General features: G+C 39.1%; 1 protein-coding gene across 1 annotated transcript in view; it reads left to right on the forward strand.

Moving 5' to 3' along the window:
* Positions 1–18,156, forward strand: part of LOC140238202 (ectopic P granules protein 5 homolog) — a 58,760-nt gene extending 40,604 nt beyond the window's left edge. The window contains exons 35-45 of the mRNA XM_072318139.1: positions 808–1,006; positions 2,345–2,423; positions 3,172–3,284; positions 6,370–6,551; positions 7,615–7,800; positions 8,514–8,665; positions 10,815–11,008; positions 11,460–11,708; positions 13,518–13,743; positions 14,525–14,731; positions 15,453–18,156. Coding sequence (XP_072174240.1) covers positions 808–1,006; positions 2,345–2,423; positions 3,172–3,284; positions 6,370–6,551; positions 7,615–7,800; positions 8,514–8,665; positions 10,815–11,008; positions 11,460–11,708; positions 13,518–13,743; positions 14,525–14,731; positions 15,453–15,810 — 2,145 coding nt within the window. The 3' untranslated portion in view covers positions 15,811–18,156. The remainder of the gene's footprint in view (positions 1–807; positions 1,007–2,344; positions 2,424–3,171; positions 3,285–6,369; positions 6,552–7,614; positions 7,801–8,513; positions 8,666–10,814; positions 11,009–11,459; positions 11,709–13,517; positions 13,744–14,524; positions 14,732–15,452) is intronic.
* Positions 18,157–19,697: the final 1,541 nt, after the last annotated feature.

The raw sequence follows: 19,697 nt of genomic DNA on the forward strand, positions 1-19,697 counted from the left end.
CCATGAAAATTCATTTCTATTTCATGAAGTCTTTTGGTTATATTTTGTCTAATGATATTGTCAAATATTTGATCATGTACTGGTTTACTTCATTATTATATACTTGTTTAAGATTCATAAGTGTATCAATTCAGTCTGTTGATCTTTTTTTCCTCACATGGCACTGTAAACTCCTTGGCATGGATGACAGAAATATTTTTTGGGGGGAGTGACCACATTTGCATTCCTGATGCAAAATGAATAATGTCTTGAATTTTGTTTACAAGCAAGCAGGTAGCAAGAGAGGTTAATGTTATTATTATTATTATTATTATTATTATTATTATTATCATCATTCTTATTATTATCATTATTATTATTATTATTATTATTCTCATTCTTATTATTATCATTATTATTATTATTATTACTATTATTATTGTTATTGTTATTTTTATTGTTATTACTATTATTATTGTTATTTTTATCATTATCATCATCATCATCATCACCATCAACATCATTATTCTCATTATTATAATTATTTTTTTACAGACGTCCCATGAGAATGTGCCAGGTATCATAGATTGTTGTCAGGTATCTCATGATTTATTAGAAATGTGTTAAAAGAACATCCCCCCTGTTTTCACAGTAGATATGCACAGCATCATGTGACAGAAAAATGAACGAGTATTACCAAATAGATGTATTGTCTTACATTAATCATTTCAAATCTCATCTAATATCATAATTTTCCCATGACGTGATAGGTCAATATTGGTTAATTGTTCACGCTAATTTCCAATCTTTCTGTCGAATGTCACACAGCTGCGAGACAGCCTGGACTGGCTGGGGCACTACTTCTCCCGGCAGCGGCACGAGAGGACGGAGCTGAAGCAGTATGGGCTGTACAGCCACTGGAAGGACTACATGCCCACCCTGTCCAGCTTCCTGGGCTTCCTCGCTCTCAACTGTGTGCTGCAGGAAGCAAAGAGACTGCAAGAGATGGGTACTCCCTTAGACCAAGGTTTGTAGAGCTTCCAGCCAGTGGGCTGTTTTGTGTTTGTTACCTCAGCCAAGGAGGTAGTATGTTTTTGTCGCCGTTTGTTTGTTTGTCTGTTTGTCTGTCTATCTGTTTCCGAAATAACTAAAAAAAAATGTGAATGGATTTGGATGAAACTTACAAGATGAAACTCACAGGAAAAGTTGATAATGACACAAGTAACAGATGAGTAAATTTTGGTAGTAATCCAGATAACTGTCTGGATCCAGAATACTTTGCGTGTGTGTGTGTGTGTGTGTGAGTGTGTGTGTGTGTTTTAAAAGGAGTATCATTGACAAATAGGCAAATATCATTGGCAAATATCAAAAAAAAAAGAAAAAGAATGAGCCAACAAATGAGGGAGTTCAAGCTCTGCATATTTGAGTTGTGCATACATGCACTAAATGTGTGTTCGAGGTGCAGCATACAGTAAGCTGCTGATGAGGTAGACATGTGATGATATGTTGATATAATGGCGATTCTCAGCATGCATGTATGGATGGAAATGAGCTGCTTTGCGGAGTTCTGGGCTCTCTGCGTGCTTTTCTAGTGTTGATGATTGTTGTCGCTTACACATGTATTTACTCAGTTCTACACTTATAGTATAAGATAGCATTTTGCAGGTGTACATTAGTGAGAATTTTAAAGAATCTGCAGTGAAGGCATGTGAAGACTACTGTATACGCCGAATATTTTGCGAGGTTTTTATTTTATTTTTATTGCAAAATTAAAGAAATATTGACTCTGATCGCGTGTACATTTCTCCGTTCAGTACAGGACTCCACGATCGCGAATTTAACCACTCGCGAAACTGTCGGGAATTCCCGATTCGCGAAAATTTAGACTTGAGAAATATATGGCGTATACAGTATATGGAATATCAAGGGATTATTTATTTATCACAAAAGACAAAGACAGCTGAATCTCATCTCTCCATTCAGAAAACTTGATTTGTTTCCTTTTTCTGAGTGAAATAATTTTCAGTTTTTACGGTGTCAAGGTGAAAAGAACAACTCAAAAAAATGTAAATTAGTAGAGAAAATTAATTTTCAGTGTGGCAATGTAGAGCTAATGACCATTGGTCATTGCAGTGCATTAATTTGCAAATTATGAATGGTAACAAGTGTTGTGGTACAAGATTTTAGATGTTTTTTTAATGAGGTGAAGCGGAATTGAATAGTGCACCTCATCTTTCACAGAGTTTGAAATCTTGTTCCGTTGCACAAGATTACACACCAGATTATTTTTTGGTGATGTATATTAAAAGAAAAATGAAGGCAGTGACATAATATTATGTCTTATGTGCTCCATTGTGTCTCTCAGGAATCAAGGCGTTGTGGGAACTCATCGTTTCATTCTTCTCGCCTTGGGTTGCTTGGACCGAGGTCCCGTCGCCGTCCAAGTAAGTTTGACCGCATCCCTGATGGTCTAATTCCTTTGCTCATCCAGTATTTTCCCTGGCTGGTAAATGTTCTGCTTGAGCTGCCAAAGCTTGAAATTTTATGATTTAAATTTCCTGATCTGGCTGGGAAACAAACAACAACAAAAACCCTCTAGTGTGGCCCTTGGGCATCATCGTCGTTTTGTAAGCAGTTGTTACAGACAGTGATCTTCTTGTAATATTTTTATTGTATAACACTTAGATGGTGTATGTCAGAACACTTAAAGGACAAGTTCTCCTAGATATATGTGTGGATTGAGTGAATGCAGCAATATTAGTAAATCACATTGGTGAAAGTTTGAGGAAAATTGGACAATCATTCAAAAGTGGTGAATTCTTAAAATTTCAGTGCCACCATCTTTAGATTATTGGACTATTAAAGCTTGTGATATTCCATATGTTGAAAGATATGAAAAAAATATGAAGAGAATTCCACAAAATTTCTATTTTTTTATGGAAAGTATGCATTCCCTTGACTTGTTACTGACATAAGTGAAAATATGTTGAATTTTCTAAACATCAGACACCTTGGGCACCTATGAATGTTCTACAGATAAATGTTGTTATATAATTGAGTTACATAAATGCTATTCATCATCATCATCATCATCATCATCATCATCAACAACGTTTTCTTATAATGGTAAGATGCTCCAGTATGGTGTTGAGATAGGAGTGTTGACCCACACTCCATTCTGTCTACTTCCAGACCTAATACATCCCAAATTGTCCCCGCCTGGTCTGAGGGTGATGCTGACTCGGCCTTGGTGATGGTCACACTCTTTACGGAGACCACCAGCTTTATGCAGGCTCTCTTCTACAGTAAGTTTTTTCTTTCCACCATGTTTTTCCCCCTCTGACTACATTGAGGAATGTGTTAAAAAACTGGAAGGCCTAAAATCCTTTGTATTCCACAACTTTAAAACACCCCCCCCCCCCCAAAAAAAAAAAAAAAAAAAAAAAAAAAAGAGAGAAAGTAATAATAATAAAATCCAGAAATGACGACAGAGTTGTTTGAAGTTCTAAAAGTTTTTTTTTTCTTTTTACTGCATAAGACCAATAAGATCAGACTTAAATTAAAAAATTCTACATCATGTTCAAATTGGTTTCCATGAATGCAGCAGAAGCGGACAAAGAGAATGGTAGGGATTTTCATCAAAATGCAAAGTTTAATGTACATGCTGCACATGCACTACACTAACTTCTCCCACTACATACTATTACAAATACAAGTAGTTATTTTGTGTTAGAGGCAAACCCGAGTTAAAATTCCCCATGGGGCCGTCGGCCCAGTCAAGCCATGCTAGTGCTGATGGTCGAGCTCCTGCTAGTTAGATCAGATGTACTCCCTTTCTGATTTATACACTGTGGCCGTAAATGTATGATAACTATGCTGTAGTATCACATTTTAGAGTACAGTATGCTTTTCTTTTGCTTCTTTGTAACTTAGTTATGTTTTGGGCTTTCATGAACACTTTGTTGCTGTCAGGTGGATATGCTGGCAAGCACCATTTAATGAATAATCATGACGTCACAGATGCTTTACCCATTGAGGACGGACTGATTTTGCTACAACACGCATTTCCCATAGACCCCTGCCGGAGTATACTTGGGACGCGTCTTCAACGGGTCAAAAACCAACATCTCTGTTTAGTAGTATAAAAGACCTTTTATCTGCTCATGAGCGAAGTGGAATTGCAGACTGGCTTATACATACCAAAGATAGTAGAGATATAAGATACGAAGGCGCGCGATAAAGATGGACACAAAATGGCTACCCTACATGACGATACAAAAGAGAGCTAAGTACAAACTCAGTACACCTGGAAACATCATTCATTTCCAAAGGTAGTGGTATCTTTATTATCTTAAAAAGATTTAAAAATTATAGTCGTAGCTTTTTTTCGATGAAGGGGACAATTTTGAAGAACGAGATTTTAGAGTAATAAGGATTATTTCGTGGAGGTAAAAAATTGGCAACAACATGATCTCACAATCAAAGACGCTTGATAAACAACAACAACATCTGCAAAGACAGCGCGTCTCAGGCAAAGACACACATCACCTGAGACGCGCTGTCCCTGAAGCCGCTGCTGTTGTTTATCAAGCGTCAAGGCAGCGCGTCTCAGGTGATGTGCGTATACGCTTGAAGACCGCGCGCTGTCCATTTGTTTTGTACAGGATTAGCGCGCACTTTCGTGTCTTATTTATTAAGCGTCTTTGATACATACCACCTTTATGACTCAAGGTAGAGAGATCTGATATGGAAATGAGAGCCAGGGTCAAAGGTCAGGAAGGAAGCAATGTAGGAAATAATTCAACCTCTCCAATTAGGATTGTGGTATTGGAAATGAAAGTGGTTTTTGAATTGCTGCTAAGTGTAGCTTGAAGAAGAGCCAGTAGGATTTGTATTCCATCTCAAGAGGGGTAGCTGAAGTGAAAGTAATTGCAGAGATACATAATGACAGTACCAGTGGTAATCATAAAAGTCTTCATTGGTGGTGGTAGTAGTAGTAGTAGCAACAACACCACAAAAATGCATTTTTGTCCCCGCCGAACGAGTTCGAGCAGGGGACTATGAAACGGGCTCCGTACGTTTGTGTGTCCGTGTGTCCGTGTGTCCGTCCGTGTGTCCGTCCGTGTGTCCGTGTGTCCGTCCGTGCGTCCGTGTGTGATCAAAATGTTCAAAATGCTACTCCTTCGCCATTTCTAACCCGATTTTGATTCTGTTTGCTTTATATGATAGCACTACATGAGAGCTTTGAAACTTGTATACAGAATTTCAGTTGTGACCTTTGACCTTGACCTTTGACCTATATTGTACATTTTGCTTCAAAATGCTACTCCTTCGCCATTTCTAACCCGATTTTGATTCCGTTTGCTTTATATGATGGCACTAGGTGAGGGCTTCAAAACTTCTACGCAGAATTTTGACCTTTGACTTCTTTGACCTTTGACCTTGATTTTTGACCTATATTGTACATTGCCTACAAAATGCTACTCCTTCGCCATTTCTAACCCGATTTCGATTCCGTTTGCTTTATGTGATGGCACTAGGTGAGGGCTTCAAAACTTCTACGCAGAATTTTGACCTTTGACTTCTTTGACCTTTGACCTTGATTTTTGACCTATATTGTACATTTTGCTACAAAATGCTACTCCTTCGCCATTTGTAACCCGATTTCAATTCCGTTTGCTTTAAGTGATGGCACTAGGTGAGGGCTTCAAAACTTCTACACAGAATTTTGACCTTTGACTTCTTTGACCTTTGACCTTGATTTTTGACCTGTATTGTACATTTTGCTACCAAATGCTACTCCTTCGCCATTTCTAACCCGATTTCGATTCTGTTTCCTTTATGTGATGGCACTAGGTGAGGGCTTCAAAACTTCTACACAGAATTTTGACCTTTGACTTCTTTGACCTTTGACCTTGATTTTTTTACCTATATTGTACATTGGCTACAAAATGCTACTCCTTCGCCATTTCTAACCCGATTTCGATTCCGTTTGCTTTATGTGATGGCACTAGGTGAGGGCTTCAAAACTTCTACATAGAATTTTGACCTTTGACTTCTTTGACCTTTGACCTTGATCTTTTTACCTATATTGTACATTTTGCTACTAAATGCTACTTCCGGCGGGGACATATATTACGCACCGCGTGATTTCTACTTTTCCTTGTTTTTACAGGCATAACTAAAAATGATTTACAAAAAACAACAAAAAAGAGAAAACAAAAACAAACAAAATACAGTACTGTCTTTATGAACTGAAAATGATAATCACAGACTTTATTATAAGTAGATAATTATGATGGAAATAGAGGCATGTGGTGATGGTGATGTTATGAATAACATCCTGTTTTTCCATGATATCATATTTTCATTCTCCCTCTGGTGAAATAGATGCCCAGATCACCACCTCGGCCAACATCCTGACCCTGTTCTGGTCCTACTACTCACAGTGCATGGCCAGGAAGGAACTTCGGTTTCGGGAGGACGTGATGTACGCCTACCACCGGGCCATGGCCAGCCTGCCTTGGAATGAGTTCTACCCGGACGTCTACTGTATGGAATCCATGATCAAGGTTTGCTCCATTTATGCCTCCACCCACCGCACCATGGGTTGTCAGATTTTTCAGGCTGTCTAATATCTGGCCCAGATGTCATCAATATGGCTTTTAATACTAAGTATTTTTCCTGTTAGATTTTCTTGATACTCAGCCAAGATGTGCTACCTGAGATTTAGATATGCTGAGTAGATTTGGGCAAAATATCTTAACAGTACTACAATTGTGTACATAATGCAAATGCGTGTTGACTTGTATTGATTGATGATACCCTCAAAATCACTTATGTGGCCAAATGAGTATCTAAATACATGCCATTTGTTTTGTAATTATGTTTCTACTAGTTTTCTTTAGATTACCTGGATATGCCCACAAAAAAAACCCTTCCAAACCAAGATTCTGCCAGTGGTGTAATCTGTCAATCGTTGCTAAAGTACTAAAAGGACTAACAAAAGACATTGGAATGCACCTTCCCTTACACTGAGCATAACCTGCATGTCTCCATGTTACTGTAAAACGAGGAATATTCATATGCATTTTATATACGCAAATTTTGTGAGAGCCGAATTTCACAAAATTAAAATGCACACTAACGATCTTGTCCACACTATATGCATTGAATGTTAGAGGCAACTCATGAAAATTTCATGCTGCGAATGAGGTCGTCGGCTCCCAATCCAAAAATTTCATGCCCCAAAAATATTGTGTTTTACAGTACTCATATGATTAACAAAAGACATTCCAGAGAAGTAAAGAAAGCAGTTTGCACAAAAAAAAAAAAAAGAAGAAGAAAAAGACAGGAAAATTATTTACTTGTAGCAACTTTTAACAGGACATGGTCTCAAGTCAGAGGTACACGTGATAATAATAATAATAATAATAATAGTGGCTACTTGTATAGCGCACAGGTCCACTTTTCAGTGCTCATGGCGCTTCAAAAATGAAGCGCCATGAATTATTTTTCATGATCGTGATGAATTATTTTTCATGATTGTCTGTTTATCTGCTGTTGATGTTGTTGTTTTTCTATACCTCTGACATCATTGTTAACCTGGCGCGTGCTCTGTCTTGTCTCCTGTAGATGTATGAGGATGGACAGAACAGCTGTCTCCTCTTCCTCGCCTCCATCTTCCCCCGCATCCAGTGGCCTGCCATCATGGAGCGCCTCATCGCCGGCGGCGACGTCCAGCAGACCAATCAGCACCTCTCGGCCCTGCTCAGTATGCTCATCATCTTCGGCAACTCCGACGAGATCGCGAGCATCCAGGTCAGAAAAAACAAAAACAAAAACAATAAACAGTGTCTGCAAAATCCACCATTGGAATCTGCTTTTATGTGTGTGTCATGCAGGTTTTCTATCTCTGCCTTCATCATTTTCCTGCATGTGTTTTCTCACCTCCCCAATGCTGTATTTTCATTTCTACTTTTGGATTGTATTCTGTCTGATTTATTGGACATATCATTTCCAGTGTAATACTGTATAAGCTGTTATTTTCACGAAAGAGGTGGTCACAGACATTTTCACAAGATATTGTTTTTACAAATTGACACTGAGGCTGTGGTAAGTGCACTGTTACACTAGCACATGGCGAAATTTTCGCGTGTTGTTAAATTAGCGGTCCAGTACTAATTTGCGAAATTCACAAGAATTAAACCTTTGTGAAAGTAACAGTTTATACAACGCTATATTTATGTATTTCATTGTGTACAGGAAATAAATGTTATGTTATGCATGATACCATTGCAGATGTCTGTCTGTATGCCCTCGCATTTGTTGATTTGTAGGGAATGGGGCTGTTTTCTTTTTAAGGAACTGGAAATCCAATTTTTCAAAGTCATGTTTACATGTACCTTTAAACCTGAATGACTCGCCCAGCATACCCAAGTCTTTAACAACTTCATGTTAAAACAGGAGCCAATATTTGTAGCGGATGAAGTATGTTTTTGGATCGTTATTGTTGTTTTTGAACCATGATGCAGGGGCCCAGTCTGAAAGTCCTTATAGCCGAGTCGCACCAGTTGCCGTGGTACCTCCTGGACGACAGTTGCTATCATAGCGCCACCATGTGGCAGCTGAAGAAGAGTAACCCACGTCTGGTCCTGGAGGAACAATCGGTCAGCACTGTGCTGAGGTATAGGCAGTCATCAGACGTGATTACTTATTTCTATGTACAGAGTTGCCAACTTGAATGTTTTTGCAACAGTCAACATGTTTGTTTTGTTTTTTTCCTTTGTGGAAAATGACATATTTTGATTGGACTTTTTGTTAGATTTGATTTAACAGTCTTATGTGCAATTTTCCCATTTTTTGACCAAAATGTGTGTTTTGCCTTCAAAAACTAAGGCTTTTTTGTATGCAGAGGTTGGGAACCCTCTTTCTGTATGTGGACAGGGAAGGATGTGTAGCACAAATGGGGAAGTGCTTGGAAATTATTATTTAGTTTCTAGTGTGTTCTTCTTTCTATTTATGTGAGAGATGCCTGCAAATGTCCTTTTTAGATATCTCTTTATATGCTATGCTGTACCTATTATTATCACATTTTGTCTTCTTAACTATAGCTACCGGTAATGATGTGAAGTGGTGTGCACATTTGGTTCGCAAATGCTGCAGTACTGTGCCACTGCGTAGCCACAAATATTGCATTCATGCTTGCCTTTTGTCATCATCTCAGAGTAGCAGTCATGTTGCAATGCCAGGCATAATCCTATTTACATTAGACTCTGGGAAAGTCTGCTCATGTGGCACTGTCAAATTCTTTTTTTTTTTTGTGTACAAGAGCATGAGATTAGCTGTGGATTATGTGTTGTATTATGTGCAGCTGGATGTTTTAAAGAGATCGTATAGTTTTGGTTGAGACCTAATTTCAGATTTCTAAAATTTTTTGGTGAGATAATGAGAAACCTCTTATGAAATATGAAAGAACATGTAATTCTATGAGGAATTCAACATTTTATTTGATGAAAATTGGTTTTGAAATGGCTGAGATATCCAAAAAAGAGCGATTCTAACAAACTGTGGGACCCACACTTTATTATGATCACTTTGTTTTACTTTGTTTTTGGATATTTCAGTCATTCCAAACCAGATTTTCATCAAATAAACTTTGTATTCCTCTTAAAATGGTATGCTCTTTACTATATCATAGTGTTTTCTTGGTATCTCACAAAAAGTTAAAAGCCCAATTCTCATCTCCACCAATACTGTACCATCCCTTTAATATTTCATACTTACTCTACCATACTTCCTTTTTTTTTTGGAAGGGGGGGGGGGGCAGGGGATGAGAAAAGGCTATCCTGATTATTTTATAGAAATAATGACTCACTCCACTAACAGAGAGCTTTTGTTGCTGTGTCTTCCCTTTGCATATGTTTCAAATTATCTTATACATACTGGTCACTGTGTTTAATAGTATGCTGAAATCAAGGAGGTTTAATACATTGGAGTTCCAACTGGCTGCAATTATTCAAACAGTTGTCAGATTTCTATTGATGTACAAAAGAATTCCACAGGTGCACTTGTGCCTTTGATGATCGCTGTTCCAAGCCGCCGTCTTGCTGAGCAATCTGAAGATTCATTTTGAACGTTATCATAATGTTGGCCATATTTTGCTTATTTATTTATCAAATGAAATAAAATTTCACTTAATAATTAAGCATGTAAAACAAAAGTCAATTCCGTCCAGAACTTTGCGCAAAAGTGTAAATCAGAGCTGTATCGTGAAAATGTTTAAAACTATACCATCCTGGAAAGCTGGTTTTATCACTTTTCGGCTTAATTTCCACAAATGAAACTAATATGGAATAATCTTCAAGTATAATTCTTTATTGATAGATATATCAGATTAGTGCCCGGGTATGCCCAGTCGAGTAACTTTCATCTTTATTTCAGCATTTTTTGCTCAATTTCTATTCGCGCATCCTCGTGTCTGTACCACCTACCTTTTATAAGAAGGGATAGCGAAAAGTAATTACCATCACAAAGACATATCTTCCTTTGAAAGTGGCTGGTGATTATGTAATGAGACATGAGTCAATTGTCTTCCTATCTGAGCGGCAGATCCAGTTTGCCAAATGCTTCAAATATTTTTGAGCGGCGGCTTCGAACATCTAGCAAAGGAAATAAGACGGTTGTGACTCCATTCTGTAAAACCTCCTTGCTGAAATCAAGCATTTAGTCCATCAGTTGCTACAGCTACAAATTTTTAATGGCACTATGTAATGCTGTCACTCTGTTTCTGATCGGCTAATGTAACTCCGGTTTCCTCCCCTACCCTTCCGCAGCTTGATGCGGTCCGTTGCGGGCGTTGGCAGCACGGAGCCCCCCAACCCCCGGCTGGCTGCCAAGCAGACGGCCTACGTCGGGCTGGTGGTCGGCCTCATGTGCCAGTGTTCACAGGACAGGCAGGTGAAGGCGGAGCAGTTCACTCTTCCTCTCCACGGACTGCTGCGGGATGTCACCCTCATCTCTTCCCTGGGTGAGTAGAAATATTAGAAATAGAGTCAGAGTCTGTATGTGCTGGTTATATTGTCTAGATTTTCAATTATACCTAAAAACATGTAAAAAAGAAAAAAACTGAATTCAATTGTTTGAGTTTTGATGGTTGATATCTCAGCAGCAAGAGTTGATATATTAACTATGATTTGGTGAGCACAAGCTGACAGCAGCCTGAATCACAAAATATCATCATGTTTATCAAGTTTTGTGGAAATTGTCACTATGAGAGTTGTTGCTTGAGCACTCACACGGCCAAATTTACATGCTTTCAGGGATTTCCGGATAGAGCACACTTGAGCACCAAGGGATCAGCAGATTACGTAGCTCATTGAGTTGCAATAACTGATTGAAATGTGCCTTTGTTTTCTCTTTGCCTGCGTGTACCCTCTCTCCCAACCCCAACTCCACCCCTGCCCCCTCCCCCACTTTAGCTCCCCCGAGTGTGGATGCGTCTGCTCACCTGTGCTCCCTGCTGACCACCGTGCTGTCCCTCCTCAACGGGTGCTCTCCCGTCGCGGGGGCACCAGACTCCATCGTCCACTCTCTGGTCAGGTGGCTGGCGGACTGCAGCAACGGCGGCTTTGTCCTGCAGGTCATGGCGGTGGCCTGCAACACGCTGGCCTCAACCAAGCACATGGCCCTGCTCACCGAAGCCTGCGTCGACTCCTACTTCAACACAGGTCCGTAGGCCAGGCACTGCTTCTGCTAACAACTTTTCAGAGTTACAGAATTTTGTTTTTTATGCCTCCGCCAACGAAGTGGCCGGAGGCATTATGTTTTCGGGTCGTCCGTCCGTCCGTCCGTCCCGTTTTTGTTTTTGTCGATATCTCAAGAACCGTGTGGTGGTTTTGCATCAAACTTGGTATGAGGGTATATCCTTGGGGGATGATACTTTGTGTGGATTTTAGGGTCACAGGGTCAAAGGTCAAAGGTCACAGGTTATTTTGTGAAAAAAAAAAATTGAAATTTCATGTTTTTCTCCATATCTCGCAAATGGTTCAAGGTATCTTCATGGAACTTAGTATATATGCTTGTACCGACGGGCAGTGATTATCTAGGGAAGTTGGGGGTCATGGGTCAAAGGTCAGGGGGTCAAAGGTCAAGGTCATCTCCTCAAAATATCACTACTTTCCTTATATTTATGCAATGCCTGAAGGATTTTTTTTAAACTTGATGTATGCATGTATAACCCAATATATATTCTGTGGGAAGTTTCTTGCCAAAAGGTCAAAGGTCAAAAGGTCAAAGGTCAAGTGAAAGTGCTAAATTGCACTTTTTCCTCCATATCTCAAAAATAACTCAAGGTATTGTCATGAAACTTACATATTTATCTATGTTCTACCTAACAGTGATTCTCTTTGGAACTGTGGGGTCAAAGGTCAAAGGCCAGGTTTTGATAATACTATTTTACCATTTGATACTGAAATTATACTTTTTCTCAATACCTTGAAAATTACTCAATGCATAAACTTGCAAAAGGGTCAAAAGTCAAGTGAAAATCATCAGTTCCCCCAAATACCTGCACTCTGACGTTTTAATCATTCATCAAATTGAACCTAGTTCTAGGAAAGTGAACATTCAGCACATTTGTGGCAAACCTGTCATTTTAATATTTTGCCAATTGTGTGAAACTGTCATCACACATTGTCAAGACATTGTACTATAGACCTATTAGGAGAACCATGTATTATGGCGGAGGCATACACCAGTCGCCGTAGCGACATTTCTAGTTTCTTTGCTGAGTTGTGTTGTCTTTTATTCTTTGTGGCCAGTGCAGTAAAGAATTTAAGCATAGAAAATTGTTTAATACGTCCCTTCATGTTTATTTATTTCATTGTGATTGTCATTCAAGGCAAAATTGCTGTGTGCATGAAGATGGAAGAAAATCATGATGATGAAAAAATTTATTTCTGACAAAGAAGAAAAAATGCATCTTTACCTTGGAATTGGAAGAGTATTTAATGGCAGCTGTGTACTGCTGTAGGGAACTGTTCTAGTTCAGATGTCTGTGGTACTCAGAGGATTAACACCATACAAAGTCTATTGACCTTCTGCCTTTGGGTTCTCAGTTTATGATACTGTGTAGACAGTGCCTGTCCATATGCATGTACAATATGTTTGTATAGATAGATAGATAGATTGAAAGATAGATAGGTAGATAGATGGATGGATAGGTGGATAGATAGATAGAAAGGATGCATAGATATTTGTGTGGATAGATGAATAGATAGTCAAGTTGGTAGACAAAAATATATGTTGATATGTTATGATGTTTGTATGCATTTATGTACTTGGAGTGTGCTTCTCTGAATCTATAAAAGGATTTTATTAACTTGTGTATCCTTAGTGGGCGTACTAAACTCCCCAGCCCCCCCCCCCCCAAAAAAAAAAAAAAAAAAAAAAAAAATTCCTTTGAGTAGAAATGAATGGTGAAATAATGTCCGGAGGATTTATTTTTGTATTAATTTCCAATCTTCCCACTCTCTCAGCAACCCCAGCTCCGAGCGATTCTTCCTGTGGCTGGGCGGCGGTGGTGGCGGTCCTGAAGATCCCCCAGCTGTCCCACGACGAGTTCCTGGCCCAGTGCCTGGAGGGAGGGGCCTTCCTGACCCTCTACGCCTACCTCTCCCAGAAGCTGCCCCAGTGCCGGAGCCTGGAGGAGGAGACGGCTCTCCAGGCCAAGATGATCGAGTGGTGCATCAACTGCAAACCCAGGTCAGACACCAGCTGGACACACCCCAGCAGAAATTCGGCAAAATTTCAATTTCAATATCAATCTTGATTGTTCATTTGGAAATTCCTTTTATTTCAAGTTTTACATCTAAAATATAAAAAAAAAGAAGAATATATAATCAGTAATCACAAGACATTCATCATAGATACAATTTTGGCATGTAACAATAAAACGTAATCGGAATTATCTCGTTTTTTGAGAAAAGGAATTTGAAAATATTATTCATTCCCATTGTTCTTGTCTTATGAGTGTTTAGTATTAAAAGTGGTAGGCATTGTGAGGGATTCTTACAAAATATTTTCACAAAAATTCAGCTGAAAGTAAAGATTTGTCGCTCTACAGTAAACACCCATTTTAAGATTGATACATGTTTGTTTGTTGTTTTTTTTACCATATCAGAGCACACTCCATAGGTGTGATTTGTAGTTTGTCAAAAGCCCATATCTTGACTTAAACTGCACGCTGTGTGGCTCTGTTTGGTGACGTGCATTCTCCATCCACATTAGTTCTTATTATTATTTATCGGGATATAGATATGTACTCAATGAAAGATTTGATTACTTTCTTGTGTGAAACTGTAGCAAAATACACACATTGGAAACAATTGTATCATGCCCAAATCTCCACCATTGTATGTAGTTCATCTGAATCTGTGGACACAGTGGTAAAATGGGATAAAACAGACACACAGACGGTTGCATAGGAATGAAATCCTGTTTGATTAGATTATTTTTCTGTCCTTTTCCTTCATCATCATGGCAGCCGGGAGAACGAGTTCAAGCTGCTGCTGTGGTGGTACAAGGCCCTGGAGCTCAGCACTAGGATGATCAACTTTGGCACCCCTGAGTGGAGCGTGGCCCGCACCCTCAACAACCTCGCCCCAGCCATCCAGGCCCTTGGGGAGGACCGAAGGACCTCGGGGATTCTTGGCGCCCTCGGGTTCGGCAAACAGTCACAGCTCTCCTTCAGGTAACTCCTGGAGGGGGACATATAAATTTTTGTAGGATCTCTTCATTCCCAGATGTTCTCCCTTCTTTCAACTCTACCACCACCACCACCCAATCTCAATCTGTCTACAACAGAAATAAAAAAGGAGAAACTATAAAATGTAAGGATTGATAGAAAGTTGTAAGTGGGAAAAGTGGAGGTTGATAGGGTCTCTGCATTCCCAAACCATCTTCCAACTCCACCAACACAACCACCACCGCCCCCCCCCCCCCCCCGAAAAAAGGAGAATCAATAGCATGTAAGGACCGATGTTAAGTGTAAAGTGGGTGAATGAAGATGATCAGAAGGAGATACTCTGAATTGGTGGGGTCATGTGTAAACGAAACAGAAGAAATTCCCCATTTCATTATATATATTTATATATTTCCTATTTGTACCGACATCGGTTCATATTCATGGATACCCTGTTATGCTGAAAATTTCCCCGATGATGTGCCTGAAGATAGTACAGAATTGTAATATGCAGTCATGTGTTTGATGGTGAATAGTTTGTGTTCAAAGGAGAAAGCTAGATGGATGGCAACACGTGAAAATTGTAGGGTTTTTTTTGTTTGTTTGTGTGTGTGTGTGTGTGTGTGTGTGTGTGTGTGTCAGGATATACTGTTCTTTCATCATTACTTTCAAATTCATGTTTTCTTATTTTATTTTCTTATTTTATTTTATTTTTTTACAATTTCACTAGATTCCGTATTGCAGCAAGAAGCATGGCAACCTTCATCATGGCCCAGCTGCCCAAGGAGGGGATTCGCATGGTGGCCAACGCCCCGGGGGCCATCACCTACCCCTCCCTGCCCCGCCCGTCCCGCTCGGGGTCCAGCAACGCCCATCAGGGCATGAAGCTCCTAGACAGTGCCCTGGAGAACCGCAGCTACCAGGAGCTGAGGGGGGTGACGGAGTACGTGCGTCAGTTCATCCTGGATGGCCACCACTGCCTGCCCGACTCTCTCGCTCTCCTCTCGTACCTCACGGCACACCTCTATCCCGAGAAGATGTGTCTTAATGTGGTCCACAAGAGAAATGCCAATGCCACGGTGACGTAGCTACGTCGCCAGCAAAGTCAATGGAAGGAGGAGTCTCCGTTTTTGTGGGAAGGGTTCACATGCAAAAGTCAGGCTAGATTCAGAGTGATACAGTGTGGTGTCAATGTGATGTGATGTGTCTTGACATGATTCACAAGAGGAATGATGATGCCTTGGTTACCTAGCAACAACATCCTCAAATTCATTTTGGATGAGGAGGCTCCTTTTTTTGTGAGGCAGGGTTCACACACAAGTGAGAGTAAAGTTGGTCACAAAACCTTGTGTTTCTGATTAGTCAGAATCATGAGATAGACATATAAACATGCAAAGAGCTTAGAAGTGTCAGGTCCCTTCTGTTTATTTGGGTGTAGATGCTTCTGTTTATTGGATGCTTAAGTGAATTCTTCATATTTTTGGTAGTAGTTAGAACTGTTCTTCTGCGGACTCCTTTCTGTCAAATATCCATCATCACTGTGTGTTAGTTGGTTCACTTTCAACCAGTGACTGTAAGCCATACTTGAGTGTTTTAGAAGTAATCTGAGAGGAATGTATAAGGAGTTGGAAATGAAATCCCAATTGAAAACTTGACATCATCAATCTAAATACTGCATTTATCTGTGCACCAATACCAAAGGAGGTAGTCATAGTTTTATAGACAAGGGCTCTGTAGTTTCTTCCAGGGAATTCGCAACTAAGGCATGATCTTTGTGGGTTTATATAGGCAATATTTTGACCGTTGTAAATTGCGTCTGACAAACCGCAAGGGGGTTATTGTGATTCCGTGCTTTACAAAATAATGTGTGTGTGTGTGCGCATTTGTGTGTATGTTTGCAAGTACATAAATGTATGTGTGTGGTGGGCATGACTTCACCAGGTTGCACCCTGCTCTTTCTAAGAAATGAGCTTGGGTCTTCGGTATATATGAAATGTGTGACTCTTTCACGCATGGGACCTTAATGTGATGTCATAGCTGACGGATGATAACAAACCAGAAAGTTCAGCAAGCCTCACTGGGGCATGAAACCTGCCACCCTCTCGATTGTAATATGGGCATGCTTACCCATTGAGCCAGTTCACCACTGCAAGAAAGTTTATCTTCTGCTTCTTCTTCTTCTTTGTATGGCACAATGTGCTTTGGAAATTTCAAGTATGAAAGTAGTAATGGTATTTTACATTTAATACTGTAAAAAAATTTGCATCAAGAAATCAAGGTTCAGATTCCTAGCCCAAAATGAACCCTTTTTATGTGGTAGCTATTATCTCCAGAATACACATATGGACGGTACGTTTGTGTACGTATGTATATTGTACTTCCAGCATCAATTCTGGTGCTGTAAAATGAATCACTTGGAATATGTGTCCATTGATATATTGTCGTACGTCATATCCTGTGATTTTCATTTAGTACATTGATGTCTAGTACATGTGATATTCAAAATTTGATGTTAGTATTGATGCGAATTCTGTACCAGGGCATTCCTGAGGAAATTCTGTAGTGGTTTATTACAAGTCTGCAATATCAGTTTCTGCAATATTCTATTTGTTGACTGCCTGCAACCCAATTTAAGCCATTCCCTCGTAGTATGTTGGTTTCTCAGACTCTGATGTGAAGTGTGTCTTGAATTCTGATTTTAAGATTCAAAGAAAGACTTTAAAAAAACTGACAGGTCTGTATATGATCATCTTCCTGTTAATTTGCGAAGTGTGACATCACAAATGAATTCTGTATGCTCACGCACATGAAGTCATTAGGTCTCATCACAAAGTATCAGAGTTCAGACCCCAGATATATTTAGATGTCTGGTGTCATTCCAAGTGTTGAAGTCCACCAAATGCTTAGTATTTCAGTGTCTTAGGGCCCTAGCAATATGCGAATGTTTTCTGTAATATTTTTCAAACATTTTCATTGCCTTCTTTTTTTCTTCTTGGAAGTCCTGCTCACAAGCACATTAAGTTTGTTGATAGTTGAAGTAGACAAGTCAGTAACTTGATATATACCATCTCTCTCTTTCTCTCTCCTTCTTTCTCAGTGTCAGCTGAGTATTATGTTCCAGCGCCCTTCAGTTTAATCTGTTTGTATATTTTTTTTCTATTTTCTGACTTCTTGATGCAATCTGTTACTCTTGGGTCTATGATTCAGGAGTGTTTTGTGATTGGTCAAATACTTAGTACCACTTTCAAGTTCCAAGTGCTTATTGGTCAATTTCAAATGATGATGCTGAGTTTTGTTGGCCCTTTTTTAATTGGCAACTTTGTTTATGTTACTGAAGTGTCCTTGTATCTCTGCGCTGCAGAAGAGGATGATTTTTTTTTTATTTGCGTCTGTTCCCTTCTTGAGAAGAAGTATAGCTGCTTTGCATAGCCTTTCCTCCAATTCATTTGTAAAGATTGTCAGCATGACTCTTTGGCCCGAATTCACGAAGGTGGTACAAATAAAACCATGGTTTAAACCATGGACAAAAACCATGGAGCGCCAAATGTCGCACGGAATATTTCGTTATGAAATTGGTCATTTCGCCGACAAAATGACTGTTTCGTTAATGAAATTATCACTTCGTGGACGAAATGTTATTTAGTTACAAAATGTTGTCATTTCGTTACAAAATAAACATTTCATCGACGAAATGACTGATTTCGTAACGAAATATTCCATGTGACACTTGGCGCTCCATGGTTTTTGTCCATGGTTTAAACCATGGTTTCATTTGTACCACCTTCGTGAATTCGGGCCTTTAGGTATAAACGAAACAAAAATCAATGTTGTTTTTGTGCATTGCTCCTGAACAGTGACAAATTCTTCACCTTTTATTTCTCAGTTCATAGTGTCATGTAGAATAAAATGACAATCATTATTTATGGATCACTGCAGTCAATACAGTATATAACAGCATATATAATTATATGTGTAATTTTTTTTTATCAGATCATGGATATTTGGTGCAAAGAGGGATGAGAAAGTTTCATTTTTCAGTTTGCCCTATGATGTCAAGTTTTATGTACTTTCTTTTTATTTGACAGTCCCTTTTGAATTTGTCACCCTAACCCCAATACGCTGAATCAAAACTCGATGGTTTATTGGTGATTGGACTGTCAAACGAGAGACTGCCAGTCCTTGTCAGAACTTAGAGGGAGTGTCTTTATGGGGGAGTGCTATTTTGTGTGTGTGTGTGTGTGCTTGTTTGTTTGTTTTTCCTTGCGTAGCCCATGCAATCAGGCTGGATGAACTTAATGTAATTATTTTCTTTTAATAATGCATTTATGTTGATGGACAGTGACTCATAACTTGACTTATGATGATAAGTAATATGAATATGATATGCATTTTAATCAAAGTTGCTTACCACCGATAGTGTATTGCAAAGAAGATACCTGCATAAATTGCAATTGTGCATCAGGGAATTAAACTGTAGTGTGTGTTTAATTTCACAATTATCAGTTGACTCACAAAATGCAAGAAAAATGAGATCCCCAAGAAATATGTGGCATATGCAGTAAAGGGTAAGGGTGCATTCTCACATTATTTGAATAAAGAAAGAAAACTAAAGGGCGATTTTGCACTTATAATTTTATGCATCATCATAGCACATCCATGTTCTATGAAGATGAAAAGAATGAGAAAAATGCTGTAGGTGGGTCTTATCGGAGAAACTAACTTACAATGATTATAACAATGTATGTATCCTTGAATTGTATTAGTATTTTACTCCACATGAACCTTACCTTTTAAAGAAATCAATATTTACAGCAGTACTCTTTTATTTTTTTTGTTCCTATCAGTGTCAAACTCATAACGATACGTGATTTGTAAATGCTTGTACAAAGAGAAATATATGAGGTAGACCTGTATCATATGAGATTTATTACGCCTTTATCTTGAAGCATCTTTCTTTTTGAAACATTCGTTCTAT

Source organism: Diadema setosum, chromosome 14 (assembly GCF_964275005.1).
Source record: "Diadema setosum chromosome 14, eeDiaSeto1, whole genome shotgun sequence".
NCBI classification, from domain to species: domain Eukaryota; kingdom Metazoa; phylum Echinodermata; class Echinoidea; order Diadematoida; family Diadematidae; genus Diadema; species Diadema setosum.